The sequence below is a fragment of the Ictidomys tridecemlineatus genome, chromosome 9 (genome assembly GCF_052094955.1).
Source record: "Ictidomys tridecemlineatus isolate mIctTri1 chromosome 9, mIctTri1.hap1, whole genome shotgun sequence".
NCBI classification, from domain to species: Eukaryota; Metazoa; Chordata; class Mammalia; order Rodentia; family Sciuridae; genus Ictidomys; species Ictidomys tridecemlineatus.
Genome location: NC_135485.1, coordinates 118802869 through 118818988, shown reverse-complemented (window position 1 = coordinate 118818988; position 16120 = coordinate 118802869). Strand labels below are relative to the sequence as shown.

The 16120-nt window shown below is 32.6% G+C and overlaps 1 protein-coding gene across 3 annotated transcripts in view; it reads right to left on the bottom strand.

The window, feature by feature from the left end:
- The window catches only part of Pdgfc (platelet derived growth factor C), a 199694-nt gene that overhangs the window by 46407 nt on the left and 137167 nt on the right, over positions 1–16120 (bottom strand). For all 3 annotated transcript variants that reach the window (XM_078021968.1, XM_078021967.1, XM_021730271.3), the window contains exon 4: positions 1968–2148. In XM_078021968.1, coding sequence (XP_077878094.1) covers positions 1968–2148 — 181 coding nt within the window. The remainder of the gene's footprint in view (positions 1–1967; positions 2149–16120) is intronic.

Sequence of the window (16120 nt, the reverse complement as noted above, 5' to 3'; positions counted from 1 at the left end):
AAGAGTGTCTGCCTACCATGCACAAGGACCTGTGTTCAATCCCCAGACACATACACACAAACACAAACACACACACACACACACACACACACACACACATGAAAAAACAAAGAATATGTACTACTCATCAATACTGTTTTTAAAATAATCTATTCTTAATAATTTTCATTTTTAGGTAAAATTATTAAATTTTATTACATTTAAATTTCAAAATATTAAATTATTAAATTAAGAAAATTCCTGGAAAGTAACAAAGAAAATGATAAAGAATCTATGATAGCAAAAAGAATTTTAGCATGGCATGATCTTGATATCTTAATAATCTATAAAGAAAATGAATCAAAATTCATAGCATTAATTTATAATATTTCAGAGCTATTTCCTTTATCAGCAATAATATATAATAAAGGATTCTATTCATAATAAATTAAAAAATTATGTTTCTCAAACTCCAGTTTGTTTTTATTATTTATTCTTAGTTCTTTGCTCGATGAATATGTAAAATTCCACTGTGGGCAATCAAAATGAGAAATTGTAGCTTAACAATGTAAGACACAAATTCAAATATTGATTCCATATTTTCTAATTTGACTCATGAGTCACTAGCACATGTTAAGTGTTTTTATACCTAGTAAGAGTATACATTGTAATAAAAGCAGCCTATACTTTGTTGTGTTCTCAGTGTGCCTACTAATATATTAAATATTCTGTCAAAACCATTAAAGATATCAAGTTTTTAGATTCTTTTAAATTGTGATATTACTGATAATTATTAAAAGGTACACTACAATATTAATATATCTTTATAGGGATGTCTGGATAGCTTATCTAGGCACAGGATACAAATAAAAAATTTCCAACGTTTTTGTTGTAGTGCATCAAACACATACAAATATTTAAAATCCTACACAAAATACAAGAGCATTGCAATTATTATACAATGCACAATTATAATTAGACAAAATATCAGAAATATTTCTTAAATATTTCACTAATTCTAGTGAGAATTTTTTAAATTCCTTTTTTGGGGGAAACAATGGGGCATAAATATTATTTTAACACAATAAATCTTAAGTAGGAAAGCAGGGATAATTACATTTAAAAATATATTTCATTTTTGCATTGATCTGAAAAAAAATTAATATTTAATAAATTTGCTTTTCTCTAAGAAAAGACCAAAAGAAGCAGATCATATTATAAACAACAAACTAAAAATTAAACTTTTTGGTTGGTACAGAAAGAAATGATAATGCTTTAATGTAAAAAAAAAAAAAAAGTAGAAAATCACATAAAAGCATGGAATTTTAAGGCAAACACAACTATTTAGTGCTATTAATCTCAAATAGTGCTGGTTTTCTAGCTCTACAATATACTGGTTCCAAAGTCAATACATGGATTTGAAAATAAGAGCACCAGAGTACCTAGTATCCTTCAAAAATTAAAACTTTAACATAAGAATATTTAGTTAAATGCCATATAACAAGTCATGAAAAATGCCAGAAAAACTAAAATTATATTTTATTATTTAATATGACTTAAACTAGAAATTAACTCAAAAAGACATTACAGAGAAAAAATTTTACGGTGATTTCCAAGTGAGTAATGTATAATGCAAATTTCTCTATTTTTCTGAACAGAAAATCCCTACGTACTTTCCAACAATGTTGAAATACCAGTCAATGAGCTGGGAGGTGAGGGCAGAGCTGGAGGGTGAGGGGCAGACTATAATTCTATAAATGCAAAAACAAATATTAAATTACAATGATAAGGCATTTTAACACTGCTAATGTGCTATAGTGGCAATATTTAAGTTATCTGTGATAAAGACAGTGACATTTAACGGAGGGAAGTCCAAGCTGGGGAAAGGATTTTTGGTTTTGGTTGTCTGATTCTCATATTTAAAAGGAGAAATCAAGTAAACAAAGAGCTGACTCATTTAAATAAGGGGATCTTAAAGTGGCACTTACTGGCATAACAATGTTGTAGTGGATGCAGAATCCGGGTTCAGAAGGAAAATACTCATCAGATACAAATCTTATTCTGATTTGATTTCCTTTGGAAATCTGTTTTCCTGGTACAGGACCAGAACCACACCAGCGCCCTAATACAGTTCCATCACTGGGTTCCTCAACTTCTACAAAATCATACCTGTAAAGAGACAAAGGTAGAAGGAACTGAAAATCATGTTTTCTTATTTTGATAAATCATATTCTGTGTCTATAGATTCAATGACTTTATTGACCTTAGAAATGAGTTATAATTAAATGAGATATAATTAAATATTTTAAAGAGGATATACACTGAAAATGAGATCCAAATTGAAGAACGGAGTCTTCTTTTCAAAGTCTTCCAGTTTTGCTATTAACAAATTCCAAAGTTAGTAGTTATTGTAAACTTATATTTTTGTAGGAACTACATTTGACATTTGATTCCTAAATTATTCAATTTAATTTCCATTTGGATAGGATGATCTTACTCCAGTCTTAGTTCCTATTATTGTTGCCCTTTGGTTCCTAGCAATAACTCTTCCATTTGTACCACACTCCTTGCCTTTGTTTCCTCATCTGAGATGTCAACTTTTCTAACGCCACTCCAGTATACCTGCTTCATATGCACTTTGAACACTACCTCCTCTGCATGATCTTCCTGGGTCTTCTCAGATCACATATATTTTGATAAACACAGATTTTTAATATTAAATATCTACTTAGGCTATTAAATCCTTAAACAAAGGAATCAATTCTTATATATTTCTGTTTTACTTGGCACTAGTAAGAAATGATTATTTCTTCTAAACAAATGGCAACTTTGCTTTGGAAGAGATAGTTAGAACAATACTACCCCATGAGAGAGAACCTCAAAAATCAATAGGAACTTTTAAGTTTTCTCAATGACTGGGGGTAAAAAAGGGGAATGAGTAAAGTATAGTGGACTAGATTCAGAAATTCTTAATACCAGAAAATCTTGATGACAAATATTGCCCTATGTTCCCAACACCTATAAAATATTTCACTGGATATGTCATTGAGGCAAAGTTTTTGCTATCATGCATCTGAGTGTGGAACCTAACCTACTTCATGTATAAGTACATATATTTTATATACTTTTTAGTTTAAGAAAAATTTTCTAGAAATAGAAAATCAAGTTTCAAATTAGTGGAGGAAAGATTTTCGCATTTTGCTTGGAACTCTACCAAGAGTTAGTTACTACTTTGGAAAGACATGTCACCAATAGGAACACTACTTATCATATCTGCATCACAATTAAGACAAAGACAATTAAATCTTTTATTTTATTTTTATTTTTATTTTTTGGTACCAGGGAATGAAACTATGGGTGCTTAACCACTGAACTTAATCCCCAACCCCTTTTAAAAATATTTTATTTAGAGACAGGATCTGTCTGAGTTGCTTAGGACCTCCCTAAGTTGCTGAAGCTGGCTTTGAACTCACCATCCTCCTGCCTCAGCCTTCTGAGCTGCTATGATTACAGGTGTCTACCACTGTTCCCAGTTAAATCTATTATTAATCTATATCTACAGCTGTCAAAATTTAAAATAAGTCTACTTAAAAGATGTAAACATCTGACCATTTATTTTATTTTCTTGTGTAACTATTAATATGTATGAGTGTATTAGAATACATGTTTCAGTATAAATTATTTTGCTATTATTTCATGTTTATATAATACTCAGGACATTATATTTATTTATTTATTTATTTATTTATGGTTTTTCAGTTGTTGATAAACCTTTTTTTTTAAAATTTATATGTGGTTCTGAGAATGAACCCAGTGCTTCACATATGCTAGGCAAGTGCACTACCACTGACCCCCAGCCCCAGCTCCAACATTATATTTATTTTTCAAAGAACTGCACATACAAATAGATGATGGCATCTATGAATTGCATTTCAGAATGCTAAACAGGAGAGTCCAGAAATTCTGTTAAAAGGGAAGTCTGACATTAATTTAAAATGACTGAGGGTTTTTTTTTTTTTTTAGTATAGTTTAAATTCAGGAGACACCAGATAACCAAAACTAATGTATTTTAAATAGCATTGAATTCAAAGAAGAAAAGAAATTGTTGAAAACAAACAGAATATACAACAAACCAATTACAGCTATAAATCTTCCTCCTCAGAAATTATCCAGAACTCTCTTATGACAAGTAAATTAACCTTACTTTCCACATCAGTAAATTGAGGACAGTGCTATTCAACTCACAGTACTTTCATGGTTTTGAAAACATTGTTGGCACCAAGTTACCAGTCAATAAAGTTATATCCATTCCTAGTCTGCATCCTTCTTACTCCCCTGACACTTCTTTTAAGAAAACTCAAAAATAAAGAAGAGGGAATGTTTGTGCTCTATCATGACAAGTCCAGGGTCATACATTACAAATGCATAAGTCATTCTTTACACCCACTGCAGCAGTTTGGGTGTGAGGGTGTGGGAGAGGTGAAGAGGTGGAGAGGGAGGAGTACAGGGAGTTGAGTGAAACAGATCTAAAAATATTTCAAGTGTAAATAGTTCAAAATTTGGTAATTATCATTTTCAACAAAAGGAAATTTTCACACCAAGACTGTCCACCTGGGAAACAAAGCTTCTGTTCAAGACTATCTGATTGTTGGGAGGTAAATCTGACTCAGGTTTCCACTATTTCTATAGGTGTTTATGAAGCATTGTTTAGGTATAAAATGTTGAGCTGGGATTCTCAGGATACAAAGATGAAACCACAGCTTCATTGGGTTCCGGGTCCACAAACCACATTGATAAGAACTCTACTGAAGGATACTGAGGAATACTGGAAGAGTAAGAGTAACTTTATACAATGAAATTGGGGTCAATTTACTAAGGCCTTGACATCTGGGCTGTCAAAGAATATTGACTGACCAAGGGTTGCAAGGGAGGGAAATGGAAATGCATTTTAGCAAGAAGTCTAATACCTAAGATGTAATATAAGAACAGAGGCTCCAAGCATGGTCAGTCATGAATAGAGGGTGGGAAACAAAGAAGAGGATGGAGATCATGCTGTGAAAACAGGCATAGGTGAGCAGGCCTTGGTATTTTGGAGTAAGATTTTAGGAACTTCCTTTTTTAAATCAACCTAACAAAAGAGGGAACACAGTTTTAATAGGCCCTATGTTTCTCTAAAAAAACAAAACAAAACAAAACAAAATAAGGAGATTAAAAAGTAGCGCTGAACAGAAAATCTGGATCTCTGACTTTTTTTTTCTTATTTGATGATCTGGTACGATTGAGTATCTAGACACTGTCTCAAAAATAAAAATAAAAAAGGCTGAGGATATAGCACAATGATAAAGCACCTCTGGGTTCAATCCCCAATAACAAAACAAAACAAGAGAAAAAGAAAAGAAAAAGTGAGCATCTTTAGCTTTAGTGTGACTCCATGAGGGTCCATTTCCAAAGCTGGTGTCGGCTCCAGGAGAGTTGTCTTCTCCCTAGTACCTATATCTCAGGCACTTAGTAAACATGGTATCAGTATTTGGACAGGCACGTGGCTCTCATATCAACTGAAGCCAACACTAAGAGGAACAGTTCTGGATGAGCCATGTTCTTTTCAGTTTTAGAAATCCTCATCTACTTCCTATAATTTAAAAGCTAAATAAACAAAACAAAACAAAACAAAACAAAAACAACAGATCTCTTCATCTATTTAATCTATTTACATTACTCAGTCCTGTAAGCATTTGATTTTTGCCAACCTTATAGATTTCAACCGGTGGAAGTAAAAGAATCACCATGTACTTGAGGAATACCAAGAAACATTTCAAGTGTGAGTCAAAAGGAAAGATCTTTTTAACAAAAGCATCCTTAAAAGGAACAGTCAAGGAAAAAAGGGAAAACCATAGTGAGAAATGGCACAGATGTGATGAAAGGAGAAAGGGGACAATTTCCTCCAGAAGCAAAAGCAGTCTATAGAGCCATGCACCAAAGAAAGACCAGAAAAGATAAAAATCAGAAAGTATCCATTATAAAGTTATTTTCAACAAACACCATGGGTAGAACACTTGGGTCAAAAAGATTGTTTTTTTTTTTTTTATTTTTCATTTGCTATTGGGGATTAAATCCAGGGGCACTTAACACTGAGCTGCATCCTCAGATCTTTATTTTTTTAATTTTAAATTTTGAGACAGGATCTTGCTAAGTTGCTCAGGCTAGCTTTGAACTTGCAATCCTCCTGCCTCAGCCTCCTGCCACTGGAATTTCAGGCATCTGCCATCCCCCACCTGTATCAAAATTTTTCTTGAGAACATTTTCAAAAATAACTATTATAATCTTTTGAATATAGAAAGCATCCCATGAGAAAAGAATATCACTCTCAGGAAACCTAAAATTAGCAATTTTCATAGCTATTTTACTATACATAACTTTCTTGTTATTTCTGTTAAAAAAAAAAAAGAGGCACCATATGTGCTTGTCTGATTTGTAACTTCTTTGGAAGTATTTAAAAAGGTATTTTTACTACATAAGGATATGTCTGAATTGTAAAGGTTAAGAATTTATTAAACAACAAATAAGTCTTTTATTTGTTGGGCTGAGGGCTGAGGGCTGAGGGTATGGCTCAGTGGTACATCATTAGCTTAGCCTGTGCAATGCCCTGGGTTTGTTACCCAGCACTGCAAAAGAAAAATATCATGGGCTGAATAACCTATATGTTGATGCAAAACCACTGTCCTGCAAATAAGAGAGGAGTAATGAATCTGTTATTACTTACTTTATGAAGATTTTCTGCTGAATATGATGCCATTTAAAAACAACTTTTATAACAATTTCTGGATTTACAGCTACATAGTGGGCAATTAATTCTTACGTGCTCATGCAAGTCTGGCACATACATTTATCATAGCACTTTAAAAATACTGCATAGATTTGTGTTTCATGAAGGTTAAATGAAATGCACATCTAAAAAAGTACCATATTATTTGCTTACAAAACAGTAGAACTTAGCATATGTTAGTGTTTCACAGTAAATTAGGCATTTTAAGCTGTATTCAGAACTCATGTCATAAAAATATAGTTCTAAAATTCCTCCAATTATTCTAATATTAATTTTTATGGCCATATCCAACAATTGTTAAGCTATCTACATAATTTTATTTGTTTGTTTGTTTGTTTGTTTATTTGGGGGGGGCAGTGCTGGGGATTGAACTCAGGGCCTTGTGCATGCTAGGCAAGCACTCTACCAACTGAGCCATATCCCAGTCCTTCTACATAATTTTAAATGTTAATAAAATAATTACTTATTAAGGCTTAATTTTTTCCTGTTAATGGAAACAGAAAATAACCCTTTGAAAGCACATGATTTAAAAAATTGCATTTTTTAAGTTGACTTAAATTGCATCAAGAATCATGTAAAAGAGATCAGCACTGGGGTTTATATCTCAATAGTGGAGATCTTGCCTTGTGTGCGTGAGGCCTGGGTTCAATCCTCGACACCACAAAAATAAAATAAAACAGATTAAAAGAGGATCTACCTGGAAAGTATTTCCATGCCTCATTGTTGATGGCTTATCATTCAAAATTGCATAAAGAAAAAAAAAACTACCCCTGCCACCTGATTTTAATATTTCCTTTCAACCTACTGAGAATGCAGGAGTCTGGAAAAAGAATAATAAATTAAACCCCGTTAATATCCCTAATAATTTGAAGTGTTTTGTTTGTCTCTTTATTTTGCTTTCAAAGAGTGCCATTTGCAGAATATCTGATTCATAGCAGAGGCTGGTTGGTCGATGTACTCTAACACAGCTCAAAACATGCAGAAGAAAACGAGAAGAGGAAACAATGATGAAAAGCCTAACTGTAGGCCATAGTTAAATGAAAGAGAAATGATAAAAGCAAGTAACATTTGACATGAAATACACAATCATCTTCCAATTCAGAGAGATCCATGCCCAGGTGTCCACTCTGGAGGCACAGTAATCCTTATAATACACTCTCAGGTATTAATTTTCAATGTGCACAATTGCCCACGTCAGTATTTAAAGGATTTACTAAGCCTATTTTATGAGCCAATCAAACATCACTTTCTCACGGCAACATGATACAGCGCACACAGTGGTAAGTGGTTTATAATGATCACTCCCTTTCTCTAACATACCCCTGGGGACCCAGGGAGGATTTATGTTCTTTTATGTTTAACAAACAAGTCTGGTGTTGTAGACAAAATTTTCGTTCTCATGTAGGAATTTAAAAACCGTGAGGACACAGGCCTCTTTTCTCACTCCCAAGAATTTTAAGGAGTATAGCAGAGAATACATTCGCTGGTAAACATAATTGTCAGACACCCAGCTTCCTTCAACAAAAATAAACCAACCCTGCAAAACAGGCTGTTTCTAGTTCATACTAACTAAAATCCTGTCAATTAAACCTACTCCATGAATTATCGAACTTGACAGGAGTGTGAAACCCTGCCAACAAATGAATGTGGATTTTAAAAAGGCCCAGCTCTGCAAGTGTCAACTGGAGTCTGAGCTTGTTGGAAGGGGTAATAAAATTAATAAGATGGCAATTATTCTGCAGTGCTTATTGGCTTATATTTCAGCTTAGAAGAATGCTACTCATACAAAGAAATAGATGTTCCTGGTTTCTATTTGAGCACCGCAATGTTTATCTGTTCCATGATTTATATTGGAAATAATTTTAAGTAGTAATATTTACATCTATTAAATGGTTTCTATAAGGCATGCATTTTCAGGTGCTTTTTATATCAACTCATATTCTCTTTACAGAAATCATAAAAGTGGAGACCGCTATTATGTTCATTTTATGGGTTACCAAATATACAAAAGGTAATTTGACCAAGGTAACATAGCAACTACATAAAAAGCCAAAGATTCAATTTCAGGAGTTAAATTCCAGAACCCACTCTCTGAAGTGTAAAGCCATAGTGTTCACTGCTTAATTATATTTGCTTTATTCTGAGGTCTTACTGCAGAGAATTTTTGAAGTTATACTCAAATCAGCCAAACAGTTATATTCAGGGGCTAGAAAAATACTAAGGACCATTACAAATAAAACTCATCAGTCAGCCTGGTAATTTGGGTATATGAGTTTTAAAAATATTGACTGCAATTAATTTGGTAATATTTAGCATGTCAAGCCAATAAGCATGTTTAGTAGGACTACCAAACACATGATGGAGTTATTTTCATGAAACTATGAGAATTTTATGAGAAATTGTCAAAACTGTACTTGGTGGGAAATAGGTGGTTTAAAATAACCATATTACTAAATAAAAATAATGCATAAAATATAAGCCATGAATTCAACTAACAAAGTTGTAAAAATTAAAAGAAAACAAAAAAAAGACAAAAATTATAAGAAGTATCAAGAACAAAATTAAAAATCAGAATTAAAATCAAAACTGGTTCTCAGAAAAAATAGGGGCAGAGATAAGGAATCACAATTTTTACAAGGTAAGCAATGAAGAAGATATACACAGATAAGAACATATTTAAAATTTATAAGTATATTTTATGTGACTTCATGCTAATTAAACTTGAAAAACCAAATAAATGGATGACTAGGAAAATGCAAATGATGAACATTTATTGAAAATTATAGAAAATGAACAGAATAATAACTAGAAGAAATTGAAAAGATTATCAAACCTTTATCAATAAAAAAACGAAATAGAATGGGGTCTTCTAAGAGAGCTCCAATGAACTGTACAGGAACACATAATCCCAAATTTACAGTTACAATATAAAAAAATTTAAAATGATGCTATCTTCTCAATTAAAAGTTAAAACAAAAACAAAAACAAAACATAGTCAAGTGCAGTGGTACATTCTTATAATCCCAGTGACTCAGAAGGCTGAGTCAGGAGGATCACAAATTCAAGAACAGCCTCAGCAACTTAAAAGTACCCTCAGCAATGGAGTCAAAACCCTGTCTTAAAAATAGAAATAAGGGCTGCAGTTGTAGCTCAGTCATAGAGCTCTTGCCTAGCATGTGTGAGGTACTTGGTCCAGTCCTTAGCACCACATAAAAATAAATAAATAAATAAAATAAAGATATTGTGTCTATATATAACTAAAAATATTTTTTTTTAAAAAAAAAGATCTGGGGATGTAACACTACTTTTAATAAGAGTGTCCCTAGGTTCAATCCTTTCTCCCATAAAATAAATTAATTAATTAAATTAAACCACCTGAAATCTTGTATCAAAGTTTTGTTGAAATGACCATAACTAAACATTAAAAATTAAGATCCACTTCACACACAAATAGAGGGAACTGAATAAATCTCCAAATAAATTTTAGTTAAATATCTATCAGTAGATTAAAAGACATTGTATTTTTCAACTCAGTACAGGCTTCACTCATTAATATGATGATGGATATAAAAATGACCCTATGGACTATGAGAAAGAGAAAAGCCTACATGATTGTGTTAATAGCTACCTAAACAATTTGACAAAACCAACTATTTAGACAAAAACCAAGGAAACTAAATATCAGAAAGCTATCAAATTATGCTAAAAATTACTTAACAGAACCTAACCACAAGCAGAATATTAAATAATATTAAATCCTTCTCATTAAAGTGAGAATAAAGATGAGACTGATCTTTCTCACTATTATTTTTCAACATTTATGAGGAAGTGCTAGCTGATTTAGCAATAGAGGAAAGAAAAAAGATGGCAATAGAAGTAGAGGAGAAAAATGATCCTTGGTTGGTCCTAAATTCTTTTGAGCATAGATTGCAGTGGGATGAACCCAGAGGCTGGAAGAACTTGCCAATAATTCAGGAGAAGGATGGCATGCTTGGGACAGAATGGGAATGGCTACATACTGTACATACTAAGGTAGGCCTGATGCGATTTGGTGTGTGGCTTGAAAGAAAGAAAGGAGTCAAGAGAGATTCAAACATTCCAGCTTTTAAAAATGAACTGTAAGTCATAAGAAAATTCAATGAAGTGTCTGAATTTAGGATCAGTATACAAAAATCAATAGTTTTCTGACAGAAAAATCAGCAACTGCATAGGAAGAAAAATATCATTTATAGTATAAGTTAAAAAAATGCTTAGTTATAAATTTAACCAACAAAGAATACATGCAGAGTATATGAGGAAATACATAATATTACTAAGTGACAAAAGGCATGGATTTATTTTTATTAAAATTGCAATAGTCTTTTAAAGTATTTATAAGAAATAATAATCATCCTAATAAATCAAATATTACATAGTACATACAAGGAGCCAGGCACTTCAAATGTTAACTCGTGCAATCTTCAAACACACCTCATCTGGCTTTTATTATTATACCCATTTTAGGGAAGCAGAGAGATCATATCGTCATACATCTAACTAATAAACTAATAAAGCTGAGGCAGAAACTTAGCTTTTGACTTCAAAAGCCCTGTTTTTAAGCACTTATTTATATTCACTTTAAATAGACACAAAAAAGAATTACCTAGCCCAAAATGTTTCTATTTATAATTTAGTGTTAAAAATTCTGATTTAAACTCTGCAGAGCCTCTTATACAAAATGAGGATATTCATTAGTTTTAAGGTTGTTGTATTAAATGAGAGAACAAAGTTATGTTAAGTGTTAGTACAGTGCGTAACAATAAGGTACTCAATAAGTACTAGATTTTTTTTTCCTTTTTTTGGTGGGAGGTGGGTACTGGAAATTGAACTCAAGGGCACTGAACCACTGAACCACACATCTCCAGCACTATTTTGTATTTTATTTAGGGATAGGGTCTCACTGAGTTACTTAGCACCTCACTTTTGCTGAGGCTGGCTTTGAACTCAAGATCCTGCTGCCTCAGCCTCCTAAGCCTCTGGGACTACAAGCATGCACCACACCCAGCTATACTTTTCCTTTTTAAAAAATGACATTAATTAAACCATAGACACAATTCAGAGGACACTTTATTGCTGGGGAAAGGCAGACACCAAAGTTCCTCATGAAGTAATAAGTTTACTTTTATTTTAACAATAAGTTGCACAAACACTGGTTTTAAAAATTAAAATGTTGAAATTATTTTGACAAAAATTGTATATTTTTGCATGGTACAGTGTAATGTGGGATGTAAAGGTGTATAGCCATTTTGGAAAATAGTCCGGAAGTTCCTCAAAAAACTAAATATAAAATCACCAAATGATCTAGGAATATCACTTCTGTGTATGCACCTAAGAGAACTGAAATCAGTACATCACAGAGATATTTGTGCTCTCATGCTCATTTCAACATTATTCATAATAGCCAACAGAAAATAACCTAAGGAAGCATCAACAGATGAAGAGATAAAGAAATGTGGTATACAAACACAATGGAATACTGCACAGTGTTTACAAAAGAAGGAAATTCTGTCATTCACAACAACATGGTTGGAACTGGAGGGCATCATGCTAAGTAAACTAGACAGGCACACAGATAAATACTATATGATATCTTGGGTGGAAGGCAAAACAGTTGATCTCAGAGAAACAGAACAGAAAGGTACACAGGATGAATCAGATACTTCATAAAAATCAACCTAATATCAGTATTACCAGAGGTCAGGAGCAAGGGGAAGGGGAGATATTAATCAAAGTCGCCTGAAGGAGTAAGTTTCATTCATCTACTGCTCTTTGTGGTGGTGAGCCCAGATCACTTGTGACTCACAACAAAAACAGAACCAGCTTCCTAGTACTTTCTTACCGATGGCTGACAGTGTCCAAAATTTATCCTGCTTAGAACAATGCCAGCATGTATATATTTGCTATTAATATTAACAATTTCTCCTTTCCTTGTGGTAGAAGATATATTCATCAATAGATTACAAAAATTCTGAGCAATTAATATTTGTGTCTACATTTTGTTAAATATAAAATAGTATCAAATTATGATTGCTGTGGAAATATCAATTAATACACAAAAGCACTCACCTACCTGTTCAGCATTTCTTTCCTAAGATGATCAGTGCCTGAAACATGACTACCTATTCTCAGATAGCTATTACCTGGATGATATACAGAAAACTAACTTTATATCACTGTCCTAATACTAAAATAATGCCAAGATTTAGATAGCTAATGTTACCATGCCAATTCAGGGATTGTTCTCTGAGGGACAATTGTACATCGTACATTTTACTAGTATGCAAGGTGCATTGGATTCATGTTCCTCTCTACTCTGAGGGTTACTTCCTGTTCTCTTCATTGCATCCTCAATTTTAATGATATATACAAAAAAGTCTCATTAACATGTCAGCCTGTGTAGAGTAATGCTTGTTGGCATGTGGGTGTTTATTAAACATAATGTGATTGATATTAGTCACAAATAACACTTACATGATAGAATACCTTTATTACTTGTGCCAGTCATTGAATCAGTGCATGACTGAAAGAAAACTGAGTAACTAAAATTAAAGAAATTAACATTCTATTTCAACTTAAGCAAAATCTTTCTCTCATGGATTATCATCTGATCATTTCAACATATTGGGTACCACTAAAGAAAGAGAGGTAGATGGTTTTAGGGAGAGTAAGGACCTCTTCCAATGCATTCCAACTCCTGAGTTTAAGATATCTAGAAAGACTGAGATGGAAAGGCACATGTTAAGGTCTACTTATAGAGCATGAAGGGCATAAAAAATGTAACCCAAGATGTTAGGGCTATGGCTATACTCTTTTACCTCTTCAATATCAAGATTGTTCTGGGTTCAAGAAACCACAGTTTACCAACTAGCAGAGACACTCTACAGGCCACTTCTTCTTTACACTGGTTTCTTACCAACCAAGTTATATTCTTTGACTAGCTGAATGCCATCACCTAAATTATCCATAAAAGCTCATGACCCTGATGTTACCATTCTTTTAACTTAGTAAACAATTTTTTATGACTACAAAGGAACTTATTTTTAGTAAAGATGAGTCAAATTTTTATCACTGTATCACCAAATCAAGACATCTTTACCTACTATAGGTTTTATTCCTTCATTTCTTATCTACACTTTATCCTTGCTATGTTTGCAAATGGCAAGGTATTTTAAAAATGAATATATCTAAATCTGAGACAAATATCTAAGCAACATGACACTATAGGTTGGAGAGGATTCATATACTGTTTATCAAAACATTATAATAACTTCAGACCTTATTTTAAAAGAGAACATTTAAATAGCTAATCAGCAGCACAGACATTTCAGAAGGCTCATGGGTTTAGACATAAAAATTTAATTTTTGGTGATGTCTGTGAAAATGGTACAGTTTGTTTTAGAATAGAGCAAAGTAAAAAGAAAATACTCTCCCTTTTAGGATATTAGGAAAATTTAGGTACAGTTCCTTTACATAAAAGTTAAAAAGAAAAACCAAAAACCTCTAAGTATTTATACTTACTGAATTTCTATTTCATAATGAAATGGTTTCTCATAAAATGCATCTAAAAAAGTACTCTATGAAGTTTAAAAGAAATTTCAAGTCCTCTGAAATTATTCATTATTGAAAATAATTGAGAACAAATCCATAGACTCAAGCAAATGCAAACAGATGAACAGAATATTGCAATCTAATTCAATATATTTTTTTCTCTTAGTGGCAAACATTGAACCAGAGCCTTATGCATGCTAAGCATGCTTTCTGTCACTGAGCTTACCCCCCTGCCCAGCTTATTATCTTAAGGAAATAGGTATTCCATATAAAAAGGCTCAAGGCTTCTGGTTCCTGGTTTTCAAAACAAAGGTCTATGCAGATGATCTAGAAGATCAGTTTTAAAAATTTTAATTTCTTTTCCTGATTTAAGAACCAAAGCATACTTCCTTTGATGTATTATATCAAAAATTAAGCAGCTTAGACTTAGAACATACCTACTATTATATTTTCCAGAAAATGTTGTTGCAACTTTTCCAAGGTCTATATAGCATTGTTTTCAGCAAGTATCATAAACATGCAGACTGCACAGGCAGGATTAGTTAAAGGTGGTATAATTTCTTAAAATAAAATTCACTTAGCAATTTTTAAGACAATCCATCTTCACTACACAATGGCAACTTGTGAAGACTAAAATAAATGTTTAAGGGAAATTTAGTGAAGTATACACGTCATTAACATTTTTTTGTGATTTCAAATCTTGACAAAAGTGAATAATCCAATCACTTTAATGGGAAATTAATAACTTCAGAAATTTGATAAGCAAGTTATCGCATTCACACCACATGTTAAAAATATAAAAACAACATTTTTTATTCTTGTTTATCTAGGATCCTCAACCACCTTTCTTTCCAATGATGACAAAGGACCTATGGAGTGTAAAGGATCATGCTTTTTCATGGAAACTAGTGACTGAAGGAGGAGTTAATGACAACAAAAGGCTGTCATTTCACAAGAAACAGAGCAAAACAAAAATTTTCATATAAAAGGAAACATTTCGGATTGTTAGGTGATCTGATCACTGTAATAAGTGCTGCTAAGGAGATTACTTCATGTTTCTTGGTGTGAAAGGGAAATAAGAAATGCTAGATGCTAGGCTTACTGCCCATTTGGCGAAATCAGCCTTCCTGGGCAGTATCCCTCGGCAGGGATTATTTGGCCCTCAGTTTGTTTTATTTTCCTCTTCTCACTTTTAAAAATTTTCCTCTTACTCTCTCTATTTATTACTTTCCTGTTACAATTACCCCTTCAAGGTGCTTTAATATCCAGGATTCCTACCATATCCTTTTAATAGGTTCCTGTGCTACCAGAAAATTTGGCAGTTTTTTAATAGCTTAAAATATGTCACTCACTTCATTTCCTCTTTTGCTCCAGATGTTTTCTCTCAGATTGCTTTCTCCTCAACAGAAGAGAGAGGGTAACTTCTGAATTCAGGCTCTTATTATCTCATGATTTCCATTCATATATTCAAACATTTTTGTCTACCTGCTTATTCCACTAAGCCTTAATTTCCTTCTCTGCAAGTACCAAGAATTAATGATAAATTTCACTTCTTAAATCTTATTAACCTTATAATATTCAAGACAATTAAAAAAATGCAAGATTCTCAAATCATTTGGTCCTGTAAGAAGATTTCCATTTATAATACTTCATTTAATGGAACCACATAGAAATTAAACCCCATTATTTCAGAAACTTATCTAAAAAGTTGTGTTAATTACACAGGCAAAA